The 21,589-nt window shown below is 43.2% G+C and overlaps 2 protein-coding genes across 7 annotated transcripts in view; one reads left to right on the forward strand and one right to left on the reverse strand.

Moving 5' to 3' along the window:
• Positions 1-8,266, forward strand: part of Rnf141 (ring finger protein 141) — a 29,205-nt gene extending 20,939 nt beyond the window's left edge. For all 3 annotated transcript variants that reach the window (XM_027410082.2, XM_027410084.1, XM_027410083.2), the window contains exons 5-6: positions 1,441-1,548; positions 6,953-8,266. In XM_027410082.2, coding sequence (XP_027265883.1) covers positions 1,441-1,548; positions 6,953-7,103 — 259 coding nt within the window. In that variant the 3' untranslated portion in view covers positions 7,104-8,266. The remainder of the gene's footprint in view (positions 1-1,440; positions 1,549-6,952) is intronic.
• Positions 8,267-11,216: 2,950 nt separating this feature from the next.
• The window catches only part of Ampd3 (adenosine monophosphate deaminase 3), a 44,842-nt gene continuing 34,469 nt past the window's right edge, over positions 11,217-21,589 (reverse strand). For 2 of the 4 annotated variants that reach the window (XM_035442291.1, XM_027410081.2), the window contains 5 exons: positions 21,406-21,569; positions 20,298-20,418; positions 17,464-17,637; positions 14,613-14,723; positions 11,217-13,763 (listed from right to left, as the gene is read on the reverse strand). In XM_035442291.1, coding sequence (XP_035298182.1) covers positions 13,587-13,763; positions 14,613-14,723; positions 17,464-17,637; positions 20,298-20,418; positions 21,406-21,569 — 747 coding nt within the window. In that variant the 3' untranslated portion in view covers positions 11,217-13,586. The remainder of the gene's footprint in view (positions 13,764-14,612; positions 14,724-17,463; positions 17,638-20,297; positions 20,419-21,405; positions 21,570-21,589) is intronic. The other 2 variants (XM_027410080.2, XM_027410079.2) reach the window with 1 other exon arrangement.

Consider the following 21,589-nt stretch of genomic DNA (forward strand, 5'->3'; position numbering starts at 1 on the left):
TATGTGCATACACAACTGTATGTATGAATACACATATCAGATCCACACTCATGTAGGTTTCCACCCATTTCACCATTTCAGTTCAATGAGCACTCTTTTCTCCATGATTGAAGCAAACATTAATCTGTTACCTCACCCTAATAGTATGCCTGTTGTAATTCTCCTTAAACCAGGCCCTAGCTGTCTTTCAAGTGTACTGTGAGATAAGATCCTACCTCGTTCCCTCTCTCTATACTGCCCCTTGCTCTCTCTACTCTTAATTTTCCTGAAGTCCTGTATCAGTGGGGATTTGTGTTCCCTTGATTAGACACTGCTTCTAGTTTGCCTCTTAAAACAAATTCAGATTTAGTATTTTAACATTCAAGAATCAGATTGTCTTTTCTATATAATGAGTCCTTTCTCTCAGTTTAATGCCTGAACACACACACACACACACACAGAGGTTTCGTGTTTTTGTTTGTTTGTTTCATGCTTCTGTGGCTTACTTTATACTCCTAGAATGTTCTCTATCAATGTTCTGTGATTTCTCTCTCATTTTTCTAAAAGTCCTTACTTTACTTAGCACATACTATATGTGCTGCACATTTGATATTTGTTTATATTATGTTCATATCAACAGATTCTGTTATTGCCATGCCTTACATGCTATGCTATAAATACAGCAGGAGATGGAAATACATCAGACACAGCTCCTGCCTTTGAGAAGAATGTCTGTACTTTAAAACAACAGAAAAGCACAAAGAGTGCAACATTTAAATCACTTTAAGGAACATTGTATTTTTAAAAAACTAACCTATGGGGTGACTCACCATGGAACAGCTGTATGCAATTTTAAAATCATTTAATTGAGGCAAAATTTAGTTTCGAAAGCAGAAGGAGATAGGTATTTTAAGCTGAGCTACTGGAGTTGGAGTTGATTAAATTCCACATGCAATGGAGCATGGTTCCTGTTGCTCAGGGTTGTGGAGGGGAGAAGGTTTCTTCCTGGGAGCTCCCTGAGATTGCTGGGCTCCAGCCCTTTTGTGTTTCCTGTGCCATCTGATACTTAACCACTGTGCTGTCCCTTCTCTTCTCTGATACTGTCAGTGCCACTCTAAGGTCCTACTGATGAGGCAGCATTGTGTCCTTTATGGCAAATAAATGATATCCTGGCTCATTTCCTATATGTAAATTCAATATACCTAAAATGGAATGAGTTATTTCAGAAAGACCTGAATATACAGTTTTTGTTCAGATTTTGTTTCCTTTAACCTACTCAGAATTTCTTCCCTAATGTATTTGCTATCCCCAAAAGATGTTAATTTTGGTTTCTTGTTCACTATACACATAAGTCATGCTGAGCTTTATGCTGTGGGTGTTTACTGATGCTTCTTAAGGCAGTGAAACAGTAGGAAGCGTATGGACAGAGACTGTCATTGTTCCAGCTATTTTCACACTCAGGGTGAAGCAGCTGACTGATGAGGAGGAGTGTTGTATCTGCATGGATGGCCGAGCTGACCTCATCCTGCCCTGTGCTCACAGTTTCTGTCAGAAGTGTATTGATAAATGGTAAGTTATCCACTGCCCTTGGGGATAGCAGAGGTCAGCTGGACTGTGAATAAACAACTGGAAATACAAATGTTTCAGTGCTAGCCACTGGAGCTTTGCTCTTTAGTACTCTGAGTTTTATGGTATGCTGTCCACTAGTTCAGGTACTTTTTATACCTAATGCTTATGAAATGTGGAGATGCAACTTGGTTTTAACACTGTAAGAATCTTTTTTGGTTTTTCAAGACATGGTTTCTCTGTGTAGCCCTGGCTATCCTGGAACTTGCTCTGTAGACCAGGCTGGCCTCGAACTCAGAGATCTGCCTGCCCCTGCCTTCTGAGTGCTGGGATTAAAGGTGTATTCCAACACTGCCTTGCCTGACACTGTAAGAATCCTGATGCCTAGTTTGAATCTAGAATCAAACACTTCCCCCTTTTTGGCTCCCCTCCCACCCATAATTCATTATATGTATGTAGAGGAACAAATCCTCAGCTGTATGATCTTCATCTAGAAGGATGTTTGGTCAACTAATTAAGGTCATTTGCTTACAAGACAATGGAGCATTTAGGAGAATTTATAATTGACATGCAATAAGCTATACATGTATCTGAAGTATAATCTGATAAGCTTTAATTTATGTGCATACTAATGAAATCTGTCACAACAAGATGAGGAGCAATCCATCACGCCCCAGAATTACCTGTAGCCTGATTCTTAAGTAGCTGTTAAATGCTTTCATTTGCTGAAAATACTTTGGATTTGCTAGACTTTTTAAAATTGGCACCATACAGTGCTCTCTGTTGTCTAGGTTCTTTCCTTCAGTATAGTCATCTTCAGATTTAACCATGTTGTAGGTGCAGGTAAGTACCATGTAAAAGCTTCTATATATGTTTGTGAACAAGTATTTTTTATGGACATGTATTTTGATTTTCTTCGGTAGCTGCCTCAAGTGGCCAGATCAGATATAACAGATGTTTCTCAAGAAATTGCCAACTCAGTTCCAAAGAAGTCATACTTTTTAAAAGAAAAAGCTTTTTTTTTTTTTAATTTTTTTTTGAGACAACATCTTTCATTGTATAGACCAGGCATGCCTCAATTGGAACTTGTGTCAATCCTCCTGCCTCAACCTCCCAATTCTAGAATTATAGATGTGTGCCACCACGGCTGGCTTCTTCTTACCCTTTTTGTGCCCTCTCCAGTACTACATAGGAGTTTCCACTATCTTTAGCCAGCATTGTAATCAGGCTCTCACATACCCTGGTGTCTGTGCATCTTAGATGATGGTCTGTTGGAGTCTTTGCCTGTTTTGTTACTGGGAGTTTTGCATTATCATATGATTTGCACTTGTTTCTCCCCCTCTGTGGCTTGTCTTCTTTGTCTTGAGACAAAGGGAGAAGAAGTTTTTTGTTTTTATGAAGCTAAATTTCAATTTGTGACAGAGAGAGACCCTATCTATGAAATCTTCCTGCCTCAAGGGCACATAAGTTATTAATCTTCTACAAGTTTAGGGTTTCACATTTAAGTCTATGCTCTATTTTTAGTTAGTTTGTCAAAAGACTGTCTTCACTAAATTGGCTTTGAACCTTTTTTGAAATTAGTTGTTCAAGTATAAGTCAGTTCTGAACTTTTCTGTCCCCTGATCTGAATCTGTTTCACTCCAGTCTCATGCTGTCCTGCTTTCTATAGCTTTACAAATCTCTGCTTTCCAAAATCATTTGGACTGGTCCAGGGCTTTGGCATTTTAATAAGAAGTTTAGAATTAGTGTATAAGCTCCACAAAAGATTCTGCAGAGACCTTGATTGATACTGTATTAGCTACATCAGTCTGGGACAGTGGCTTCATCATGTTTAGTTAGCCCTCTGATTTCTGCAAGCAGTTTTATAGTGCTCAGTGTTGCAGATATTGGGCAGATTTGCCCTTGGGTATTGTATTCTACAGTTTTGCTCTGTTCTAATTAGTTTTTGTTTGTTGCTAGTGCATAAGATGACATTAGTCATTTCACATCCATCTTGTATCTTGAAGTCTTATTAAACCACATATTATTTTTGGAAACTTTCTTCTGCAGATTCTGTTGAACATCTTGATGATTCTATTAGACATCTAACCATTGTTTTTCAAAGATACCTTTTCTGATACAAAATTCTAGGTCAAGTGTTTTTTCTTCCAGACTTTAGTGTTGGGCTCTACCTCATCTTGCTTTGTGTTCCTAGGAGCAGCTGTCTCTTTATTGTTCCCCTCCGAGCAGGCAGTGTGCCTTCTTTTCTCTTCTGTCTGTTGTAAGGTCTTTATCTTTTAACTGCTTTTTAAGCTATTTGAGTAGGAGATGCCTGTTGTCACTCCAGGTTTCTTGTGCTTGGAGTTTGTTGATATAGTAGGTTGATGGTTTTGTTGATATTGGAAATTTTTCAGCCATTGTTTTCTCAAATCTCTTATATGCCCCTTTTCCACTCTCTTCCTGTGACCTCCATTACCATGTGTTATACCCCCTGAATTTTACTTCATTTGGGCAGTCACTGTGTTGTCACACTCCCTAGTATCTAGATATTTGTTTGCCTTGTACTAGCCCTCACTTCTGTGTCCACTGAATATTGTGGCTCTCTAGTACTTTATGTGGACTATAGTTACAGCTTCTCATTCATCTGCTATAGTTCTAATTTCATGTCAGTTCTACATTTTTTATTGTTTTTCCTCTATATGTGTCTTGCAATAGTTTTCTGCTACTTATCTGCCTTATAGTTTTTTATTAAGTACTAAATATTATGAATTTTACCTTTCTAGTTAACAATTTTTTTATTATTGTTAACATTCAAGCTTTGTTTTGGAATATGGTTTGCTTACTTAGAAGCACTTTGACTCTTTGGATCCTACTGTTACAGTTTGTTAGCAGGAGCAGAACAAAGTTTAGTTTCCTCTTATTATTCCCCATGGATGTGACAGAATCCTTCAGAGTGCTTTACCCAGTGCTCCAAGAGTTAGGAGGGTCCAATCTAGCTGTGAGGACACCACCCTGTGCCCTCTGAGGCCTTTGCATACACCTCTCAAATTTCAGCCTCCTGGCATTTGCTCACATGCTCACACTGGTGCACTATTTCGTTCAGTGGAGGGCCTGCTGTCTCTTGACACTGCTCCTCTCTGTGTGGCTCTCTGCTGTGCAGTGCTCTGCCCTGTAACTCTAGCTGCCTTGCCTCAGCTGTTTCTACAATAGTCTGCCAGGCCTCAGGTCCCCTACTTCTTTTTCTGAGTCCTGGAAACTCACAGGGCGGCTGGCTTGCAACCACAGATTCACTTTGCTTCTCACTTCTTGGGAGTCACATCCTTGTCTGTGTCCAGTGCTTTATATGAAACTCATCAAACACCATTCTTTTGGACAGTGTCCTGTGTGTTAGTTGTTTTAAGTGGGAAGATGTCTTAGGGTTTCTATTGCTGTGAAGAGACACCATGATGACAGCAACTCTTTTTTTTTAGTTTTTCGAGACAGGGTTTCTCTGTGGCTTTGAAGGCCATCCTGGAACTAACTCTTGTAGACCAGGCTAGTCTCGAACTCACATAGATCCACCTGCCTCTGCCTCCCAAGCACTGGGATTAAAGGCGTGGGCCACCACCGGCTGGCGACAGTAGCTCTTATAAAGGAAAAACATGTAATTTAGGTGGCTTATATTTTCAGAGGTAATTTAATCAGATTTTAAATAATTAAAAATAATTAAATTATTTTCAGATAATTTAATCCATTATCATCACAGTGATATGCAGGCAGACATGATGCTAGCTACATTTTGATCAGAAGGCAACAGGAAGTGTACTGAGATACTGGATGCGGCTTGAGCATATATGAGACCTCAAACCCTGCCCCCAAGTGACATACTTCCTCCAACAAGGCCACACCCACTCCAACAAAGCTGTACCTCCTAATAGTGCTACTCCTTTTGGGATCCATTTCTTTCAAACCACCACAGAAAATAAATCAGGTTTCTGCTGGCCAGAAGCAGAAATTGACTGTTTTTAAATTATGATGTTTTATTTATAGAAAAGCACACATAATGATCTTGTAAACCATCTCTGGGGAGCCTAAAATCAACTGAATAATGTATGCCAACTCCAAATTTCACATCTAGTTTTTGGAATAAGTTTCTCAGTTTTTACACAAAAGCAAAAGAACAGTTGATGAACTGGTTATTCTGGCCCTAATTTCACTGGGAGAAGGGAAAACATTGTCTTTTCCTTTCATAATGTATTTCAAGTTCAAATATGGTATTTAAATTTCCAAAGTAGTATTTGATGAAGGAAATCCATTTGAAAAACATAATCTTAAGTAATCACATATGTATTCTGTATCAGAAAATTATCCTGTATATAAGTGTCATCTCTTGTTTTAACCCTCAAATGCTCCATCTTTGTACAATTTTCTAACATTTTCTTGGTTTTAAACCAAAGGATATTTTATCAGACCTTTAGTTGTAATTAACTTGTCAAAAGTCTTTTATTTTTCTCCATGTGGTGGTGCATGCCTTTAATCCCAGCATTTGAGGAGGAAGAGGCAGACAGATCTCTATGAGTTCAAGGCCAGTCTGATCTACACAGCAAGTTCTGTGCCAGCCAGGGCTGCAAAGAGACCCTATCTTTAGAAAAAATGGCTTTTAGTACTCAGAATAATAATTAGTATACTAATTAGTAAATACTAGTAATGCCACCATGTGCCTACCACTGGCCAAACATGAGTCCCAAGGCACAGTGGCTTCTGCTTAAAGATAGATAAATATTTAAATATTACACTGTGATCAACTCTCCCACTGGTAAGAGGTAGCTTCCTCTTAGGACGCATAAGGAATCTTTATTGTGAAGGAAAACTTATTTGGGTGCAGGAATAAGAATTAAAGACCCTGGCTGGTGGTAGCAAACAAGATGGGGACTAGGTTCTTTCTGCTGGAGGTTAGTTGGATACTTTATGGCATCTCCATACAGTACATGTTTTTAACAAAGAGTAAACTGAAGTCCAGGTGTGTTGATGTGCGCTACAGTCCCAGTCCCAGCACTGAGCAAGCTTACAGCAGGAGGATGTCAAGTTCTGGGCTAGGCTAGATGTTATATAGCAAGACTGTGTCTCAAAGGAAAAAGCAAAAAGACTAGCATAACATATGCTGGTACGAAATGGTTTCTAAGATATTTGGATAGTAGTACAAAGTCAGTGAGACACATACGTACTTCCTGGTTTCCTACAAGTGTGAGGTTTTTAATTCATCCCTAGTAAAATATGTAGACAACTGGTTGACCCTGGGAAGAGAATTAAAGATTGGGATGAAGAGAAATATTAATTCTTCACTGTGTACTTTTATGTTGTTTTCATTTTTTAAAGCTGTGTACTTTTCAAACAAACTTGTTTTTTTAGAAAAAGAAAGAAACTTGTTTTGCTTGGACTTCCCTGACAGGAGTGATCGGCACAGGAACTGCCCCATTTGTCGCCTACAGATGACTGGAGCGAATGAATCATGGGTGGTGTCAGATGCACCCACTGAAGATGACATGGCTAACTATATTCTTAATATGGCCGATGAGGCAGGCCAGCCTCACAGGCCATGACTAGGGGAAGACTTGTTATTGTGAACTACAGATACACTGTGGTCATAGAGGAAGAGTAGAGGGATGTGTGGCACACACAGGAACATCAGTTTTCCCACCCTCTTATTTTTGCTACTCTGATAATATATCCCATTCTTAAATAAACTCCCATGTCTTCCATGTAGGGTGGGCTACACTTTGCTACTGTTTGGCCATAGTCCTCACAGTCGACCTGTTCTTTGTTGCTCTTGAGCCCTTTGCTACAGATAGCAGCAATACTTGATATTACTACTTTTCAGGGAGGGGGCATTTTTAGATAGGTTTAAAATTTAGGGTGTTGAAAGTTGTAACCATCTGAGATAAAGGACTGAAACTGTCTCAGTGGGAGTTGCTACTGCTGGGACCTGAGGCGAGTGTACTCCGCCCCCTTGTGGTTTATTCTGGATCCTCCAATACTGTGGCCCATTTGCTTCCTGATGTTACAAGTAACTTCGGCAGTGGTTTCTAGGACTACTCTTTATCATTGCCATGCTGCTTACTCAGAGAAGGACACAGAAGTTGGGACTTCATCTTGCAAATGGACTCTACTGGAAGAATCTTCATGGCTGTTCTCCAGACCTGGGGAAGTGTTCACTGGATTTTTCTTAATGCCCCTGTAGCTTGGCTTTTCAGAAGGAAATCTTTCTTTATCTCAGACACATATTTTGTATTTCCAGGTTACACTGAGTCATCCAATACTGAGCTAGAGTGTGTTTATTTTAGGTAACGGTAACTCTCAGAGGCTTCAGTTTCCTCAGGTCTCTTAGATTAAAAGAAAAGGAAGATCAGATGAAGTTTTTTTACCATGCATTTGTAAACCCCTGAAATCCAGAGAATGATTGGCTTTTTTCCCATTTCTCTGTACTCCTTCAAGTGTGGAGTGGACAATATGGTAATAGGAGTGCAACCCTCAGCCGATCTTGGCCTTGGCTATGGAATAAGAATGTTGATGTTAACGGTTCAGCTAAACTAGTGCATGAAATCAAGTCACCTTTAAGAAATTTTAGCATTCCATAGAAATTTTCTCACTAATTGTAAATTTTCCTCTTTTCCTAAGTACAAACATACACAATTAAAGTTGCTGCTTATTGATTTTTAATTAAGATCTTACTGGGCTTGCAAATAAAATCCCTTTCAAAGAAAAAGATCTGACTTGATTCTGCCCCCCAAATACCAAAGACTTAAGCTGTGTACAGATTGTCGTGATAGAACAGTGAAGTATAAAATGGCCAAGTAGACCTCCTGGGTGTGGGCAAGTACAGTGCTGTCCTCTCTTCTAGCTTAGCTGTGTAGTGATGGTTTCCCAGCTTGAGACAGCCTTACTCTACTGTAGGTTCCTGTTGAGAAACTGAGACTGAATTTGTGGCTTTCAAACCTTAGCAGTGAAGCTCCTCCTCCTCCTCCTCCTCCTTCTCCTCCTCTTTTGTTTTTTTGTTTTTCGAGACAGGGTTTCTCTGTAGCTTTGGAGGCTGTCCTGGAACTAGCTCTTGTAGACCAGGCTGGTCTGAACTCACAGAGATCCCTGCCTCTGCCTGCCTCTGCCTCTGCCTCTGCCTCTGCCTCTGCCTCTGCTCTGCTCTCTGCTCTGCCTCTGCTCTGCCTCTGCCTCTGCTCTGCCTCTGCCTCTGCCTCTGCCTCTGCCTCTGCCTCTGCCTCTGCCTCTGCCTCTGCCTCCCAATTGCTGGGATTAAAGGCATGCGCCACCAATGCCCCGGCTGTTCTTTTTTAAAGATTTATTTATCAGATATACAGTGTTCTGCCTTTGTGCCAGAAGAGGACACCAGAATGAATTGTAGATGGTTGTAAGCCACCATGTGGTTGCTGGGAATTGAACTCAGGACCTCTGGAAGAACAGCCAGTGCTTTTAACCACTGAGCCATCTCTCCAGCAGTGAAGCTTCTTTCAAGTAAATTTTGCAAGTTTGTGTGTACTGAGTGTATGCACACATGTTACCCCCATTCTATAGAAGCTACGTTTTATTAACATAGGTGTCCTTTTATAAATTTAGTACAGTGTACTCACCATAAAGTCGGTGTAGGAAAATGTCACAGTGATTGGTGATGCAGTTTCATTAGAATTTAGTAAATAGCAGATTTGTGTGATGAAAAGCTTTTGTTTTGTAAAAATAATATTTCAGGTCTGGAGGTGTAGCTCAATTGGTAGAGTACTTGCCTAGCATACATGAAGCCCTGGGTTCCATCCCAACACTGCATAAAAACAAACAGTATGGGTGGTGTATGCCTGTAGCCCTAGCACTTGAGAGGAGGAAGCAGGAAGAACAGAAGTTCAAGGCATCCTCAACTGCATAGTGAGTTCAAGGCCAGCCTGGGCTACATTGAGACCCTGTTTCAAAAAATTGTGGGTGGTAAGGCTGGAGAAATGGTCCAGTGGTTAAGAGCAATTGCTATTCTTGCAGAGGACTAGAGTTTAATTCCCAGCACCTACATTGGTGACTCACCACAGCCTTTAACTCCAGGGCCAGGAGATGCAACACCCTCTTCTTCTGATCTCTTAGGGTACCCACACCTCTCTCTCTCTCTCTCTCTCTCTCTCTCTCTCTCTCTCTCTCTCACACACACACACACACACACACACACACACACACCAAAAATCTTTAAAACATTTTAAAATTTATATTTGTAGATGATTCAACCTCTTGTGTTGATTCTCAAGTACTCTATGGAACATTGTTTTAAAACCTTGGGGTAAGTGACCTCTGAGATATTTTCCAGCCCTAAAAATTTAAAAACTTTTTTTGGATTAGAGTTGTTGCATTTAATTCAAGTTGCCTAATTGAAAAATGTTTCTGAAAGTGAATAACATAGCTTTATGGGTTTGGGATCCTTTCAGCAATAGCCAAAACTTTTATTCCCCAGAATCCCTCACTTTTGAAGGAATTAAATAGTGAGTCCGGTGACTTGATATTGCCCTTAGCCCTTTCCTTACAGTGTGAGCTCCAAGATTCGAACTGATCCGCTGTGAACTGCTGGTGTCTCCACTCGCCTCATCAGGTAAATGAGCAGAGTTCTTTGTTCATTCCATCTTTCTTCAGATGTGGATGGTATAGGGCCCGCCTGCAGTTCAGAAAAGTTGTAGCTTTGTCTCCTGAGTAAATAGATAATTTTCTACTTTGTACAGCTTTATCTTTTCAAAATAAATAGTACTTAAATGCATTTGCTATGGTAGGGAATCGTGTGCCTTCCGAGATGTGTGAACTGCCTCCTGCTCTGGGGAGTTTTTGTGCTATGCTCATTCAGTAACTGTGGGTTGACTGGGATGCTTTAGACACTGGGTTTCAGAAAATGAGTTTGACTGTGTAGTGGTGTAAAGACAGCAGAACCTGCTTTATTCTTAGGGAAAACTAATACAGTGTGCAATAAGTAAACTTTGCAAGTGAACATTAGCTAATGAAAAAGACTTTTACTTATGTAATTTCACATTCTTATGTACTAAATATTTATATTTATTAGAAGACTGTTTTATATTGTGCTCTGAGGATCATGGTGTTTGCGTGCTATGTTTTGATGTTTTCCTTATATTAATATATATCTGGGTAATAAGGCTGCTTGGAAACCTTTTGGTCCCCTGATTTTTAACACTGGGAAGTTGGATTCATTAAAAAATAGTCCAGATAATTTGCATTTGTAGTGTTGGGAGTTTCCTTGCTCTGGGAGTTGTTTCTCAACTGAAGGTTACTTTGTCAGCTCACCCCACACATCTGTGAGTGGCAGCACAATGGCAGTATAAACAGTGGTGTGACTTTGCTTGCCTCCTCTGCCCTACTGCCCATGAGACAGAACAGAGGATTAGCACTGCGCCCTGGCAGCTCTGCACTTCCCGTGTAAACAGATGTCAGTAGAGAAGTACCTTGAGTCTCACTGCCCAAGAGGGAAAGCAGAAGGAGGTGGCAGCTTAGGGGCAAGTTTGCTGGTGCCCATCAACCACACTGTGGAGAAGTACACACTGGTATCCATCTGAATCACAAAGCCTCCTCAAATATACTTTGATAAATATGTCACTCTATAGGCTTAGCTCTTCATCGTCTTCTGCTTTATACAATAGCCCTTATAGGTAAGCACAGAAGGCAGAGGCTGCTTGTCTGTGCTGTGTGTTCCTTTTATTGGCATTATGGTTATTTTAACAGTCACAGTACAGACACAGAACAGTATGTGTATCACAACCAGCTACCTTCATTTGTATTTAAGACCCAGGGAAAGATGAATATTGTTTCATGAGCCCACTCCTCAGCAAGCACTAACTGCTGAGGAAGCCAGACACACACTCAAAATTGATTTCATTCAAAGCGAACAGATTCAACAGCACAACTTAAGTCGGATATAAGGCAATCACCCGCCTTTAGGAATCAGCCAGAAAGCACTGTCTGGAATCTGTCCCTTTAGAAACCTGGGTCTGTGTACACTTGCCTTTGCTTCCAAACTGTAAAACAAGCAAACGCAGGGATTTGTCCTTACCTCCCAACCCTCAAGAGGATCAGTGAAATACAGGGATGTAATAAAATGTAATGTTAGAGAAACAGGAGCCTGGGAAGCTTTCAGACATGTAAGTCTCAACACATGCTGACGAACAAAGGTAATGTCCCGGGAAAGAACTCGAGGTGCAGCTCTGCTGATGCCCTGTGGGCAGGCATGAGCTACACAGGTGCCAGATACCACTGCAAGGTCTGAGCTTGGGCTCGCAAATTCTGGGTTTTCCTCATGAATGCCCTCCACTTCTCACAACTTTTTACTCTGCTCCATCTTAATAAACACTTGGCTCTACCAAGTCATAGTCTTAAGAGACTTTATTTGTAGTTTTGTTTGTTTTTTTTTAAAAAAATTATTTGATACAATGAAAAAACTGTACAATACTTGCTATGTTTGAGCAAATGTATACAAATGGAGGCTTTTCAAAAACAATCCCTCAGATAATGACAGGTTTTCATTCAGTTTCAGGATCAGCCATGTAAGATAGCATATTTGCCTAGTAAAAGGATGGCATGGTCCCATAAGCTACGTTGACCACTGGGAGAATGACAGTCACAGGATAAGATAATCTAGAATCAAATAACTATCTTCCAGATAAAATTGGGTTCATCCTACAGTGATGCAGAAGGACCTGTGCCTTGTGAATTGTTAGAAAGATATTTGAATGTGTTTTGAGTATTCTGTACATACAGGTGCCAAAGAAAGTCATTCAGTTGTTTCATATGCATTTATTGAGCACCTACTATGTTCTAGGCACTAGTAACAAAGATGAGTAGTCTGATAAAATCTAACTACACATGGATCTTAAAAACTTTCGCTCTGGTACTGGGACCATGATAGCTTCTGAAGAAATCTGTGCTTTAAAATAAAATGCACCAAGCCAGGCGATGGTGGCGCACGCCTTTAATCCCAGCACTCGAGAGGCAGAGGCAGACTAATCTCTGAGTTCCAGGCCAGCCTGGTCTACAGAGCGAGTGCCAGGACAGGCTCCAAAGCTACAGAGAAACCCTGCCTGAGAAACCAAAATAAAATGCACCATGTTAAAATTATTTTAAAAAACGAAACTAACATTTGTGAAGCCTAAAGGAATAATTAGGAAAACACTGGTTCAGGGACCTGGTTCTAGTCCTGTGTGGCCTTAAGAGTGTGTCACTGCCCTGGTCTGACTCCTAGGGGCGGAAGGGGTGATGGTGGTGGTAACAGCTGCAATCACAGGATATTAAAGCCACAAGGAACGGGCCCTCTGGTCCTGTGCTTTTCAAAGGCCTTCATTAAAAGGAAAATAGGATGTTAAGAGCCCCAGAACTCACCCTGTACCTTCCCCAGCCCTGGAATGGTCCATGAGATGGAGTCACAGAACAGGATTTGAGAAGACACATTGAGTCCTGGATGAGGAAAGTAACACACAGCAGGAGTGATGGCATCAGTGGGTGCACTAGGCTTCCTAACCAGAAAGCAAAGAGGGGCTACACCAGTGAAGAAACTCATTTTAAAAAATGAGCTTAACAAATCAACAGGGGAGCCTCATATTTTCTCTCAAGTTAGCCCCTTTTTGAAAGGGAGCTTTGAAGGAGGCTTAAGGCAACCAGCCAGCCAGATGCTGACATGAGAACTACCCTACAAGGCATGCTGAGAGGAGTGTGGCAGATACCACACAGGCCTGTGTCACTTGGCATTCAGCCTTGCAAAGTCCCAGCCTCAACCATGTAAGCACTGGCAATCACAAGAGAAATGTGGAAAACGAACAAGTTCACACAAGTGCCAGCTCCCAGATCCCCCATGGGAGGTGGTCAGCATCCAGCTCAGAAACCCTAACAAAATGGGTATGTGTCTGTAAGGTGCAACCAAAATCAGGAGTTTGAGATTTCTTCAGAGGCGGCCTCATCACAGACGAAAGCCCTGGTTTGAGATCTTGGCCACCATTAGCCCAAGCAGGCTTGCAATTAAACCAAAAGGTGGAAGTGTGTGTGGAACGCTGGGCCTATTTCGTCAGGGCTGTGATCTCCTCTGACTTCATGGCATCAGACAGGAAGCTGAGTTCATTGCACAGGGTCTCGTAGCGGAATGCCATCCGGATCTGCGCTACGTTGGTCTTTCGGATATCATTGCCCTCCGGTCCTTCTTTGTAATAATTCTGTCCCAAAAATTTCTGCTTCTCCTGGAGGCCAAGAGAAAGAGAAGTGAGACCAGATTCATTTCTATATCCACACATACAGCTTTGACATGAGGGCCAACACACAGACTAGTGTCCCTAAAGCTGATCCTCAATGGGGGACATCTTCCTCCCATGGGACTCCAAATCTTCCTGGACCTCCAATGTTGTGACCCTGACCGCTTGGTCATTCCCTCTGTTGTAAGAGAGGAGAGAGAATTACAGAACTGACGGGTCTACAGTGAATGGTAAGGGACTAGGACAAGGAATCCCTCCTGAGAGGTGACATGGGCGTGCAGTCATGTGTACCTGGAGAAGCTGGGTCCCAGAACAACTAAGTGCTGTCTGTCACTTAGGCCTTGAACTGTCATCCCCCCCAAGACCCTGTAATACTGCCTCTTCCTGTTCAAATGGCATCTTCTGAGCAGATGCCCAGGTTCTCAGTGTTGGTTCCACATCCAGCTCTTAAGGGAGCCATACAAAGGTTGCTGAGTGCCTCAGTGCCTGCTCTTGCCAGGACTATTTTAGGACCTGGAGACCCATTCGAAAGGGAAACTGAAAAACACATAAGGAAATGTGTAGCACAGTGTCTGCAATTCGACAGGTTACGGAGAAAAATAGATTAAGGGGGAAAGAGGAGGGCAACCAGGGAAGGCCTTGCTGAGGGCAGGTCTAAGATGAGGGGCAGCCATGGTGGCCCCCGTAGTTTTACTACTGGAGCCTGAATGTGAGTGCTCCTGAGACCTGGCTTCCTCAGCTTGTCAGCTGTCTAGTGCCTAGAAGGCACCCGGTGCAACAGAATTCTGTGTGCTCATTTATGAAGGGAGGAAGGACAGACACGCCCATCACATTCACCTGATGGGAGAGGCCACTCTGCAGCACGCTGTTCCTGGCGATCTCACACAGGTCACATGTGCTCAGCTTCCACACTTGGGCTGCGATGGCATATTCCTCCATGAGTGCTTCCTAGACCCCACCCCAGAGCACACAGGTTAGAGGAGACAACACTTCAGCCTTGCAACACAAAAAGTGCTCTCCCATGGCTGTCCTCCAGTGGCTTGCACCTGCGTCATCAAACTCACACCTTAAACTTCAAGCTCCTGAGATCCTTTTGTGTGCAACTGTGGGTCACCAAATAGAAATCAAAGAGACTAGATTCCTTTCTTCACCGGCACCTAGGGCCCAGCGTGTCAGAAAGCTGGGGTCCTACTCTTCTGGGACAGTCCTTATTAAAAGGGAGCTGCTTAGGTAAATGTAGGAGTGTTCTTGTAAACAAGGATCTGTGAGTGGGACAGCCCCCACCCCCCAAGCAGCAGGCTCTGAGATTGACCAACAAAGTGATGGAGGCTTTGACAGAAAAACAGATGTGAACAGAGGGAACCCTAACTGGCAACACCTTGGTCAAGAAGCTCAATTAACTGTTACAGTGTAATTAACTGATACAGTGTAATTAGTTTTGTTCCAGGGCCTCATATATTGAGCTGGAGCTGAGTTGCTGTAATCAAGGTCTAGATTGATTTGACCTGTTGGCCCTTCAACTGGAACTTACACAAGGCCAACCTCCTGCCTCAAAAGTTCAGCACCCTGTAGTCAGGCACATTTTTAATAATTATTTTTATTTTAGGTGCATTGGTGTTTTGCCTATGTGTATGTCTGTATGAGGGTGATGGATTATCCCCTAGAACAGGAGTTAGACTTGAGTTGCAATGTGGGTACTGGGAATTGAACCCTGGTCCTCTAGAAGACCAGCCAGTGCTGGTTAATTGCTGAACCACTTCTCCAGCCCCCGTCAGGCACACTTTCAGTGCCTGCTCTTAGCTTTGCTTTTTGTTTTTTTTGTTTTGTTTTGTTTTTCCAGACAGGGCTTCTATGTGTAGCAATCCTGGCTGTCCTGGAACTTTCTTTGTAGACCAGGCTGACTTTAAAGTCACAGAGATCCACCTGCCTCTGCCTCCTGAGTGGGACGCCCCCCCAACCCCACCCCTCCACCCCACCCCACCCCCGCCCAAAGGATTAAAGGCATGTGCTACTACACCTGGCTAGCGTTGCTTTTTATTGAACTCTATTTTCATAAAAATGTTCATAAATAAAAGTCAAAATGAGTAAACTGTAACATTAAATAAGAACAAGAAAGACTCCCTCCACGTGGGGAGATGATGCAATCCCTAAGGGGCTGGGCTTAGTCACAGCCCTGATTTATCTTCTGGCTGAGAACTATCTGCCATCCATCACCAGTCCTTTCTTTACCTCCCCATGGCCTCCAGCTGAGGGGCTTAAACTGTTGTTACAAAGACCTCTGGGACTCAGAGACCTTTTGCCAATTCCATTTGCCAACTATGTAGCTGTTGTGAGACAGGGTTGCTTTAGCATACTTTTCAAGAAATTGAATGCAGAGGCAGAGATGGGAACCCAGCTGTCTTCTATTAAGTGAGACATTAAAGCAAACTGCAGAACAACGCCACTCCTCTTGGGATTGTTGTTTTGGGAAATATTTTCATAACATTTTTTGCTATTTATACAATGCTTAATGATTCCATTACTATTTTGGGATGGGTGAAGGGTGTGTGTGTGTGTGTGTGTGTGTGTGTGTGTGTGTGTGTGTGTGTGTGTATTTTGTTGTTGTTGTCATCATCATTGTTTTTAATTTCTTGGTTGTTTTTGTTTTGTTTTGATGCAGGGTTTCATCTGTAGCCCAGGCCAGCCCCCAACTCTAGGTCCCATTGCCTCAGCCCCCTAGTACTGGGATTACAGGCATCAAACTGATACATTACTATTTTTTAAAGGTGAAAGATTTTTACACTCAGAAGAGAAAGCAGAGTATTACATTGTGGATTTTAAATGAGTTTGTAAATATTTTTGAAAGCATCCCTAGTTTCTCACACCATAAAGAGCAACAGACACAACAAAGAGGGGAGGAAGCTCTTTGAGGGCTTCCATTCTGGGTGTCAAAGGTCCGGGTGCTGCAAGCCTACAGAGGCCCTGCCCAGGACACTGCAGCTTCTATTTTTAGCTAGTCAGTGCCTGATCTTGTCAACACCAGTAGAATGTTGTGGGAACACTTGTGGCTACTTCCTGTTCATAACATCATCTTTCTCTTCTCTCCTCCCAAAGACCCAAAGCATAACCATAAAAATACTATTAACAAAGCCAGGTATGGTGGCACATGCCTTTAATCACAGTGCTCTAGAGGCATAGACAGAGGCAGGAAGATCTCTGTGATTTCAAGGCCAGCCTCGTCTACATACCAAGTTCTAAGTTCTAGCCAGTCGTGGCTATACAGTGAAACCTTCTCTCCCCTGAAAAGGGGCAAATACTATTAACTTTTTAAAAAATTGCCTCAATTTTTGAACGCCTGGTATGTTAGGCTATTAGGCTACCAATGAGACTCCATTAGCTTAAGAAAGAAATGATTTTATGCCTACTTCACAAATAAAAAGGAATACAATACATAGAGTTCTAATAAGTCTACCAAGATCACCGAGATACATTAAAAAAAAAAAAAAAAAAAAAAAAAAGGTGGAATGGAGAGAAAGGCAAAGACTCGCCTCACCACAGGCTCAACCCTTGTCTTCACCAAGCCACACTGCCCCCAAAACAAAATTGGGCTATGGGCTCACATCTTCACAGTCGCAGGGTTTGGGGAGCAGGCCAGGGCTGATGCCTGCTGGGACACCGCTGCACCCACTCCTCCCTCCAACATCCTCACCTTGGTGTAGTGGAACTGCATGGGGTCATCAGTAGAGAGAGAGACATGCAGTCCCTTGTGTAGGAATTCCCGAAGCGGATTCTTGGAATATTCCAGAAACAGGCTGTTGTTGCTGAGAGGAGACATGGCAATAGGGATCTGAGCCAGGTAGTAGAGATACTGCAATACAGGACTCTGCAAAAGACCCAGCAAACACTCATGTGACATGTGCCTGAGGGGGTGGTGTGGGAGAAGTATTGTCAATGAAAACCAATGGAAACTAGAGGTTGGGCAGTGTTGGAGACCCCTCCAAGTCCAAGAAAGCTGGCATGCCCAGACCCACCTTCCTCTGCTGCCTGCATCCCTCTCATTGCTCTGTGACGTGCAGGGTCTCTTGCCCACTGTTTGAAGCTCCCACTCTTGGCTCCACATTGTAGGGACTAGCTCTGGATGGGAGGCCACATCCTACACTCCCCACAGGCCCCCTGAGGTAGGCAGGCCAGAAAAAACCCCATGTGTGTGAGAAGCGTTCAAGTTCAGACTTTGAATGGTTTGGATATAAAATGTCCCCCATAGGCTTGTGTGTTTGAGTGCTGGGTCTCAAGCTGGTGGCAGTGTTTTAGAAGGTTGTGAAACCTTTAGAAAATAGAGCCTCAGTGGAGGAAGTGGATCACTGGTTTTGGGCCTTGAAGTTTTTATAATAGCTAGGACCCACTTCCTACCCATTTTCTACTTCCTGACTACAGATGCACTGCAACCCGGGTATCACTGCATTCCTGCCATGATGGGCTGTATCCTTCAAAGTGTGAGCCAAAATAAGGCCCTCCCCTTTTAAGATGCTTCTTATTAGTGCTAGTATTCAGGCATCTGTCCTTGGGATTCTGACAGGATATTCCCTCAGCCACAGCCACTAATAGTAACACCTGTGCACAGTCACTACATTCCCTTTTAAAAGGGCCCTGCCCACCCCCCATCTGTCTCTCTGTCTGTCTCTGTCTCTGTCTCTCCCTCTCTGCCTCTCTCTTCTCTTCTGTTGCTCTTGTTCTTAGAGGTTGGCCCCCTCTTCCCTCCCCACTTTTCCCATTCACTTTCCTCCAAAAAAAAAAAAAAAAAAAAAAAACCCTCCACCCAAGCTCTGTTGCTTGGTGTCTTTCTGCTGCTATATAAAGCTACAACAGTTAGGTATTTGGACACAGCAGTGAGGAAATGACTACCAGAGAGCTGTACATACTCCAGCCCTCGGGGACCTAACCTGAAGGAAAGGGAAGAAGCAGGCTTTGTGCTATCGTCTGATGTAGCTCTTATCCCTTACAAGTGTGGCCAGAGAGAGGATGTCAGGATCAGAGCAAGGGGATATTTGGAATTGATTCACAGTGACATCCTCTACACAATGCAAAAGCTAGATGGCCACTGGGCCCAGACTGGGGATGATCTGAGTCAATGGTGGAAGCTTTGTCCAAAGGCCTAGGAATGTTGCAGCACAGAACAAAGATTGTTGTTAGGAGGAATCACAATTCTTCGTTTAACATTATGTTAAAATTATGCTGTGGATGGATGTGGCTGGGGACAAAGGTTCAGCGTTTAAGAGCATGTAGTGTCCTTGTAGAGGACTTGAGTTCAGTTGGGGATAGTTCACAATAACCTGTAATTCCAGCTCCAAGGGATGCAACAGCCTCCGAAGGCTCCTGTACAGACCCACACACAGACATACATGCATAAACATAATTTTTTAAAATTAGTCTTTTAAAAAGAAAGAAAAAGGGGCCGGAAATACTAAACAACTGGTAGTACTGTCTCTGTAAAGTAAGTAGGAGGTTTCCATTTGCTTTTTTTTTTTAAGTTTCTATTTTTTTTTTTTTTAAGATTTTATTTAGTATGTATACAGTCTTCGGCCTGCACGGCAGCAGAGGGCACCAGATCTCATTCAAGATGGTTGTGAGCCACCATGTGGTTGCCGGGAATTGAACTCAGGACCTCTGGAAGATCAGTCAGTGCTCTTAACTGCTGAGCCATCTCTCCGGCCCTTATTTTAGTTTTTTGAGACAGTGTTTCTCTGTGTAGCTTTGGAGCCTATCCTGGCACTCACTCTGGAGACCAGGCTGGCCTCGAACTCACAGAGATCCACCTGCCCCTGCCTCCCAAGTGCTGGGATTAAAGGCATGCGCCACCAACACCCTGCTTTTAATCACTTTTTTTTTTTTAGCCATTTGATTTAAAAAAAAAAAAAAGTCTAAATCATGTGTTTGTTTATTTTATGACTAAAAGTGAACCCAATTGTTTTGTTTTTTGTCATTTTGTTTTTGTTTTTGTTTTTGTTTTTGTTTTCAAGAGAGGGTTTCTCTGTGTAACACACCTGGCTGTCCAGAAACTCACTATATAGACCAGGCTGGCCTCAAACTCACAGAAATCCATCTGCCTCTGCCTCTGCCTCTGCCTCTCTGCCTCTCTCTGCCTCTCTCTCTCTGCCTCTCTCTCTCTGCCTCTCTCTGCCTCTCTGCGCCTCTGCCTCTCTGCCTCTGCCTCTGCCTCTGCCTCTTGAGTGCTGGGACTAAAGGCGTGCAGCTACCAAGACCAGGCTAAACCCAGTTGTTTTTGTGTGTTGTTCCGGCTATTTGTTTTTGTTTAGAGATAGGAAATGAGAGCATGAAGTTGTGAAGGGAAGTAGGGAGGAGTTGGAAGGGAAAGAATATGATCAAAATATATGAAAAAAATTAAATAAAATTGTCAGTGAACCCAAAAAGACTACAAGTAGCTCAGCCTTCCAGGATCCATGGCCTCCAGCACCACTGACCAACACTCGGAGTGGGGGATGGGAACCCAGCACACACAGCATGGCCTGGGAGTGACCCACATACCTTCTTAAGGAGCAGCCCATGGGAAATGTTGTCTGCAGTCAGGAAGGCCGACACTAGGTGGGTGATGGAGCCTGCCTCCCCACAGTGAGGCCGGAATAGGAATGTGCTCAGGCCACGTTCCCTGTGGAAGGGAGGCTCTAGATTAGGATGTGACCCTGGTTTACCCTTCCCACACCCCCAGCCCAGGACCCACTCCAGGGGAGAACTACCCATGACATGGTCAGCAGAGCTAACCCAGTGCACCATAGAAGCAGTCCCTCCTTAACATAGAGCCAAGAGACATGACTTTCAGGGCAGAGGACACTAGCTATAGAGAGAGACCCTGGCCCTTCCCTGCTTTCTAGGACTGCGACCTCCATCCACCATGAGAAACCAAGTCCAAACTCTGCCATAGAAATGAGCAAAGGCCCAGTGGGTGACGTGTATTGAAAGACACTGAGAAGCTCAGTGACAAAGCCAGACCTGGAAAGCCCATCTCCAAGAGCTCAGCTCAGGACCACCTCCACCCTGGTCCCAGGCCCTTCTCTCAACCCCATTCTGAACCGCCACGCCACAAACTTGGATTGGCCAGCAAGAAGCCATGTCCCCGAAAGACAGTGTACGGAATACTAGATTTGTAAAGAAGCGAATGTGACTGTGTTCTGTGAACCAGGTGTCTGGCCCTTGCCAGCATGTGCTTCCTCCAGTTTGTGGAGCCTTTGCACGGGAGATCTCTCTAAGATTTATGTAGATTGAATCTGCTTCACTCCGCATCTCTCCTGTGCCTGGACTGCGCCCATCACATGGTAGTTACATTTTTCCAAAGCACAAATCTATGTGTGCAGATTGCTTCATAGCAGTAAATAAAGCATACATATGTATCGGCATGTCCTAGGTCTCTCCTGTCTCAGGGATCTACAAGTCCACATGGAGGTATGTGCTGGTGAATATGTACATATGACACATATCTATATCATCATGACCCTTCTCATGCATATGCCCACGTGTAAGCAGTAATGATAAATTTAAGTATCCATTTGGGTGTGCGAGTTGGCAGAAGTGAACACAGACCCAAGGATCACATGCATGTGGAACACGGACGGGTTCATTCCAGGGCCACCTCACCCACCTGCGAAGGTTGTTCAGCACCATGATATTGGCATACATGTAGTACAGGTAGTAACTGTAAGGTGGGTTCTGCTCGCTGGTCCAGAGGTCTGGACTGGGACTCTTGTCGGAGAACATGTGGTCGCTGTGCTTGGACTCATCATCCACGCTGTCAAACCCTGTCACCTGTGTGGGAAGTAAGGATG

This window comes from Cricetulus griseus, chromosome 3 (assembly GCF_003668045.3).
Source record: "Cricetulus griseus strain 17A/GY chromosome 3, alternate assembly CriGri-PICRH-1.0, whole genome shotgun sequence".
Classification (NCBI taxonomy): domain Eukaryota; kingdom Metazoa; phylum Chordata; class Mammalia; order Rodentia; family Cricetidae; genus Cricetulus; species Cricetulus griseus.